At 38.6% G+C, this 6928-nt stretch overlaps 1 protein-coding gene across 10 annotated transcripts in view; it reads left to right on the forward strand.

The window, feature by feature from the left end:
- Positions 1-6108, forward strand: part of AGFG1 (ArfGAP with FG repeats 1) — a 33395-nt gene extending 27287 nt beyond the window's left edge. For 4 of the 10 annotated variants that reach the window (XM_027900886.1, XM_027900894.1, XM_027900890.1 and 1 more), the window contains 7 exons: positions 120-303; positions 760-839; positions 1125-1217; positions 2619-2666; positions 4093-4251; positions 4868-4959; positions 5340-6108. In XM_027900886.1, the coding sequence (XP_027756687.1) occupies positions 120-303; positions 760-839; positions 1125-1217; positions 2619-2666; positions 4093-4251; positions 4868-4959; positions 5340-5399 (716 nt within the window). In that variant the 3' untranslated portion in view covers positions 5400-6108. The remainder of the gene's footprint in view (positions 1-119; positions 304-759; positions 840-1124; positions 1218-2618; positions 2667-4092; positions 4252-4867; positions 4960-5339) is intronic. The other 6 variants (XM_027900888.1, XM_027900896.1, XM_027900891.1 and 3 more) reach the window with 3 other exon arrangements.
- The last annotated feature ends 820 nt before the right edge of the window (positions 6109-6928 follow it).

Consider the following 6928-nt stretch of genomic DNA (forward strand, 5'->3'; position numbering starts at 1 on the left):
AGTGCACATTTAATTTTTAAGTCTGAGGGTGTCTGTAGACGCTCATTTAGTTCTGTCAGCAGGACAGAAAATGAAACCATCTTCGTTCCTTTGAATCTGGTTGGTTTGTTTGTTTGTAGGTGGGGGTGAGCAGGGGAGTGGCTTCAGCACGGTGGTGTCGGCATCAGCAGGTCCCGCCTTGTCAGCCCCCAACCAGTCAAGTGCATCTTCAGACAAGTACGCGGCTCTGGCCGAGCTGGACAGCGTGTTCAGCTCCACAGCCACCTCCAGTAACGCCTACACTTCCACCAGTGATGTCAGCAGGTGCGTGCTAAACCCGTTAGGTGGTGGCACTTTCGCTGTGCAGGGTACTTGAGTGCGTACTCAAAATCACAGCGTCATCTCTGGAAAAAAAATCAGGTGTTTTTAATGTAAATGGTGCCACCCACTTCCCTTTCAGATCGTTGAAGTGAGAAATACAAACCCCCTGTTAGCTGTTGGGTGTCGCAAATGCTTCTGCTTTGCAATTTTTATGCTCAGTATTCCTTCCTTCTCCTGCTGTTGGTGGAGATGAGTTTTCATTGCTCAGCAGCAGTGAGAGTCTTTGGCCCTGACATCAGGGGCTCCTTTCCTGGCATCAGTGAGGTGTCTTGCAGTCTGCAAACTGCACAGAAGCGTTCATCCCCTTCCTTCTGCCTGCCAGCAATAATTGTAAATTGTGTTTAATTGTTAAACAAGCAGTTCTGACTTCACTGAAGGGATTGTATAAATTCTTTCCAGCAATGCTTTTGGGACAGTACCTGTGGCTGCTACTGCACAGACACAGCCTGCATCTTCGAGTGTGCCTGCTCCGTTTGGAGGTATTTAAGTGTTACTGATACCCTTTGTGGACTGTAAGCAACCAACTTGCTGATTTTTAGTTGATAGTGCTGTAATTTGACACTACCAACACTGAAGTTACTAAAGTAAAAAGTACTACTGTTAAAGCACTTAATTTGAAATGCATTTCGTTATAAATGCCTAATATTTCATATAATGTTAGATATTTACATATCTTTGTATAAAAGCTGTATAAACTTAATGTGAGTCAGATTGGCTGATGATCTTTAAGAGACTTATTAAATAAAATGTTTTTTATCTTTCAGCAACACCTTCCACAAATCCATTTGTAGCTGCCCGAGTTGCCCCAGTGGCACCTTCAACAAATCCATTCCAGACCAATAGCCGAGGAGCAACAGGTTAGGAAAAAAACTATTAGATGTTTGAGACAAAGTATCTTTCAAGAATTGCAGTGATTATTTTTTTTTTCCTTTAACTGTGTGATTTGTTTCTCAATTATTTCCTGTACTTCTGTCTCTAGTCTATTTGACACGTTATGTGTTTGTTCAGTGTCAGGGCCCAATTCTCTAGGATTCCAGGTGGTGGCCATGAAAAATGTCAGAATGATGTGTTTGAGCTCTGCCTGTTTGTGGTTTGTACCAGTTGGGTACCTTCCAAGATTATAACCTTGGCTTTGAAGCGTGCTTTATAGCAGGTTGCCCTTAAATCAGGGATCTTGACAGCCCTGCAGCCAGCATGGTAAACTCCTTTTTAAAATCAATTTCTTTATTTCAAAGTGCTGAAAGCTCTCTCAAAACCAAAGAGCTGGAGGTGGAACCAGGGAAGACAAGGCTAACCAGGAAAGACAAGGCTCTTGGGCTGTTAACTCCTCACCAGTCCACTTACTCAGTACATTGGTGTTTTCTTTTGTAAAGTGTATGTTTAATCTTTACACTCATTTATATTAATTTTCTGGGGGAGGATTTTGTAGAGTCCTAACTCCATAGGCAAAACTAAATAACTTTATAAAAAAATAAACTTGTACTTACTTCTTTAAAACATTGAACTTGGATTTAGATGGCTGCTAGGTTATTCTACTTTTCTTCTTCAGAGTCCCTGTTAAATTTTGACACTTTTATCTGCTAGCTGGACATCCAGAGATTTAAATCTGCTGATGTGTGAATTTTGACATTGAATTGTGGTTTACTCGGTGATTTAGAGAGGGTGAATTAAACTGATCAGGCTGAGTTAAAACTGAATTGATAAATTCATGTCCCCTGCTAAAATTAATTCTGTCTTCAGTCCCTCTTGAGATATTATGTGACTGAACTTGTTCAGATATTTAATGCCCAGAATACCTTTCCCCTTACTTTAATCTCGTTCCTAACTGTGCCATTTTGGGTCATCGCTAAGAATTTGTAACCTCTTCAGATAAGTTTCTTTGAAAATGGCAACTCTTACCCTTCCATCTTCTAAACTGCTGTCCTTGGCTTGCTGAGGTTCCAACCCTTTGGCAACTCTCCTGATGTTATGAACTGGGTGACAAAGATAAAATGGCTCTAAGGGAGGTGTGAAGTGTCAGCTTGTAACTTGTCCTTTTATGTCCTCTTGCTGCATGAACTTCTGCTACTTATTACATGGGAGATCTGTTTTGTAGTGTTTTATTTCTAATGGCTCTTTTAGCTTAATCTATTGCTGGTATGGGTGAATTGCTTGGTGCATATACATGTATTTACCTCTATATTTATGACTAAGAAATGAATGTTCCAGAGTGTTATAAATGATTTGACATTGTCTGGTCTCTTTGTGGCTTCCATAAGGCCTCTCGGGAGCAATGCACTCTCACATATTTCCTCAGGCTCATTTTGGTAGGTGGCCACATTTGGTATCAAGTTTCTTGTGGCTCATTGTTCTTGCTTGTAAAAAGCTTATTGACAGCTATCTGGTTCTCTGCACAAAGAATTTGGGAAGACTTTGTTTTTTTTAAAAGGGAGTGGGGTTGTGGGTATTGGGCAACTGGGCAAGGGGAGAGAAGAGCATACCTGAGACAACCTGTTGAGAAACCAAAACAAAACCATTATTGATCTCCTCCATGGTCACAAAATGATGCTGAAGAGCGACTCTTGAAGTTTCTACCAACAAGAGTTTGATGCCTTTTGGGATATCCCAAGTCACTGCTCCTTTTGTTGTGCTTTTGTTGGCTGTTTTTAGCGAGTTTGCCTGTTGAGTAGCTCCTCTGCTCACTGTAACTCCAGAACAGTGTTAGTACATCAGTTCTGTGTGCACTTTGTCAACAGTTTATGTATGTAAAATGTCCTTGCCCTTGAATACTTTTGGGGTAACTTTTTCAACTGATAATTAAGCTATGTTCATTACATTAATTTTATAAACTTTTTTTAAACAGTTGCATAAAATCTAACTTGTGACATTTCAAAAGAGAAGTCCTGTCTAGCTGGCATAGAACACCTGGTGTCTGTGTGTTTGTACCAAAAATCCTTCTATACCACTTCTCCTTTCAAGAATAACTCCCAAAAGACTGAATAATGGTTTTGTTATTAACGCTTTTGCACCTGATGTGCTCCTATTTATTTGCTGAAGGCACGTGGAAAAATGCCTGTGTGCTGTGTGTTGTTTACTTGAAATGCTCAGCAGAGAATCAGATGAAAAGTTTTGAATTTTTTTTTTGTTGTTTTAAGTCCTACCTCAACAGTAAGAGGGTTTGCAATAGGAGCTTTGTGTGCAAATAATGTGCATGGTGAGAATTTCCTTTAAAGTGCTGTTAAGGATGGGATGAAGAAGGGGGATGCATGTATCCCTTTGATTTTTGTTGGGGTTTTTTTGTGTTTTTTTTTAAATTGATTTGTAATCTACTGTAGTGCAACTTGAAGTAGGGAGATCCTTTCATGCTTTCCTCAGAAGGAGAAAAAGAGGGGCTTAGGCTGCCTGAACGTGCTCGATTCTGATGTGTACAGATTCAACCAGAAAAACTGTGGGGGAAGCATATGATAACATAGAGAACAAAAAACAATTTCCTCTTCAGAAAGTACATCTGAATGCGCTGGATCTAGTAAATTTTAAATGACTCCATTAATTTTTAAAGTGGAAAAGTAAATTATGCACCTGGTTGGTGGTGATCCAAGTGAGCAAATCAGTTCAGTGGCTGTAAAAGTTGAACAGAACTTTGTTTGGTTAGGAACTTGCATTAGGAGATTTTTAACATGGTATTGTAGTAATTTGTTCCATGGGAAAAGTGGTTTCTTACAGCTAATTGAATGTTATTTTTTTGCCCATCAGCAGCAACATTTGGTACTGCATCCTTGAGCATGCCTGCAGGATTTGGAACTCCTGCTACCTACTGTCTTCCTACTAGTTATAGTGGCAACTTCCAGCAGCCCACGTTCCCAACCCAGGCAGCTTTCCCTCAACAGACTGCTATTGCTCAGCAGCCAAATGGTAGGTCTGCATGTTTTGGATAATCTTGTCTAAATGGGAAACAGAGGGAAAATGATCTCTCTGTAAGTTGGCAATAATGGGTGCATGTTTATTTCTTTGTGAACTCAGTAGTAACATTGATGAGAGGTTCCCACACTGGTTTGGCTCCCTAGTTGAGCTTTCTTACTTAGCTCTGTGCACTTGTGCAGTGACAAAAATGCAGTTTTCCTAAATTTTACTAAAACTGTAAGTATTCCCAGGCTTAAAGGGTTTTTAGGTAGGAAGGGCTGTTTTGGAGTGTCTGCGATACATTATTGCTTTCTCTAACTTCATAGAACACAGGCAAGAGAAAACTGGAGAGCATTTCCCCCCCTGAATTTATATGATACAACAACATTGAAAAAAGTGCACCTGCAGAAATTGGAAATGGATTAGTTACAAGCAGTTGAAAACAGCCAAACTCAGTCACCATTTTTTCAGGCTTATGTTCGTGGTAATATTTAAGTAGGATCAGTCCTGCTGATTCTGCAGTTCAAGTTCCCACTTACACTGGGGTGAGAGCTGCGCCAAAGAACTCTTTGAAGATTGTTTACTACTAATTTAATACTAGTTAATATTTTTCACTTATCTTTCCAAGGAGCAGGTTTTGCTGCATTTGGGCAGGCAAAGCCTGTAGTAACTCCTTTTGGACAAGTTGCAGCTGTTGGAGTATCTAGTAACCCTTTTATGGTAAGTGAGTTGTTGCATGATGTCAGTAAATTCTGTATGTCCAAAGAAGCATAATCTGTAACACTTAATTTGGAGATAAACAAAGATATTGGAGTTTTCTTCCTTCAAGGAAAGGAAAGCAGCATGTGACTCTGCTAACTGCAGTTCAGTGTTATGATGACATGGCATCTGTTCAAACCAAAACAGAGGTACTTGGATACTCTGTTCTTACAGTGGTGTCATTTCAGAGAAGCACCAAAAAATAGACAGCGATATAAACTAGAAATATTTCCCTGTAGGTTGTTTTCTTTTTTTATATATTCTGCATTTATGATTTACAATATGGGAAAAAAAGTCTTAACTGCTTGCCTTATTTTTGTTCTGTCCTTTTCCCCCCCCAGGCTGGTGCACCAACAGGACAATTTCCAACAGGAAGCCCATCAACCAATCCTTTCTTATAGCCTTATAGACACTTTACCCAAAAGAACTCTTATGTGGTCACATAACATCTCTGCGCCTCTTGCACTGTTGTCTTGTTTCACTGATATTAGCTTTAAACACAAAAGAAGTCTTTAAGAAGTAAAAAATAAAAGCCTGCATTGTGTACCTTTAAAAAATTTTAAAAAGGAAAAAAAAAAAATCCAACACACACACACAAAAAAAGAGAGAGAACCAACCCCCCCCCCACCACCAGGTAATAACGTGCAAAACAGAGGGCTGTGGTAACATCCTTGAACCTGTGAAGTGGCAGGTAAAAAGTAGCGGTATCATGTATATTAAAATTGGCTAATAAGTTATTGCAGATACCACGTTCATTATGCTGCAGTACTGTACATATTTTTCTTAGAAAATAGCTATTTGTGCATATCAGTATTTGTAACTTTAACACATTGTTATGTGAAAAATGTTACTGGGGAATAGATCAGCCACTTTAAGGTGCTGTTGTATCTCTTGGAATGAATGAGCTGCATCATTTTAACCGTTGGTATTGGAAGTCATGAAGTTAAATTGAAGGTTTGTTCATTTCTCAAAACGTTTTCCTTTCCTAAGAGCTCTTCTATTTATACATGCCTAAATCTCTAATGTTAGAGGGATACCTGTCTGCATAATAAAGCTGATCATGTTTTGCTACAGTTTGCAGGTGAAAAAAAATAAATATTAGAAAAAACACAACTGTGTAGCATTATTTCTGTGCAGCAACATTTCCTGGGTGAAAATGTGCATCCTGCCAGTCATCCTGTGTACACAGATGAGGTATCCAGAGCATGAGTTAACCTTAAAATTTTCACATGCCTGTTCTAGCTCAAGTGATCTATCAAACAGGAGAGTGTTAGATGAGCTTGGGTTTATTTGGATAAAATATCTGTAGTGAGGGACATTGAAGCAATGCAGAGGGCAGTCACTCAAGAAATGTGGTTGTTTTTTTTTTTTTTTCCCCACCTTACTAGAATGGAATTTGTAGAGGGGGGTGGAAATTGTCTGGCTTGTCTAGTCTGTAATAGTAATAAGGTTCAAGAAAAACGTAATTGTATCAGACTAGTTGGTGATAGTGTTTTAAACACAGAAATAATTTGGCTTAACTTCTAGTGCAACACTTGGAAGTAAGCAAATAATATATCACAAATACATAAACTGCAAGCCTAAAGGTTTTGGACCAGCTGGAGAAAAAATTTTACAACTTTCAGTGTCACAGGAATAAATAAGGTGAGATGATTTTTTTTTTTTTTGGGGGGGGGAAAGGTTATGTAAACCCATTTAAGATAACCATGAAAATTCTTGAAGGTAAGACATTTCACTTGTAATTGACTGCCTGAATGTTAGATCTGTTTATTTGTAGGACATCTGAAAGGCTCGACTTCTGCTTGTAAAATCATTTAAGGTAATACTTTTGACTTCTGTTGCCTGCCTATGTGGGCAGGAATTTCTTTTTTTTTTTTTTTTTTTTTTTTTTTTTTTTTTTTTTTTTTTTTTTTTTTTTTTTTTTTTTTTT

The sequence above is a fragment of the Empidonax traillii genome, unplaced genomic scaffold (genome assembly GCF_003031625.1).
Source record: "Empidonax traillii isolate 1590-97213 ecotype Southwest subspecies unplaced genomic scaffold, ASM303162v1 scaffold755:size778197, whole genome shotgun sequence".
NCBI classification, from domain to species: domain Eukaryota; kingdom Metazoa; phylum Chordata; class Aves; order Passeriformes; family Tyrannidae; genus Empidonax; species Empidonax traillii.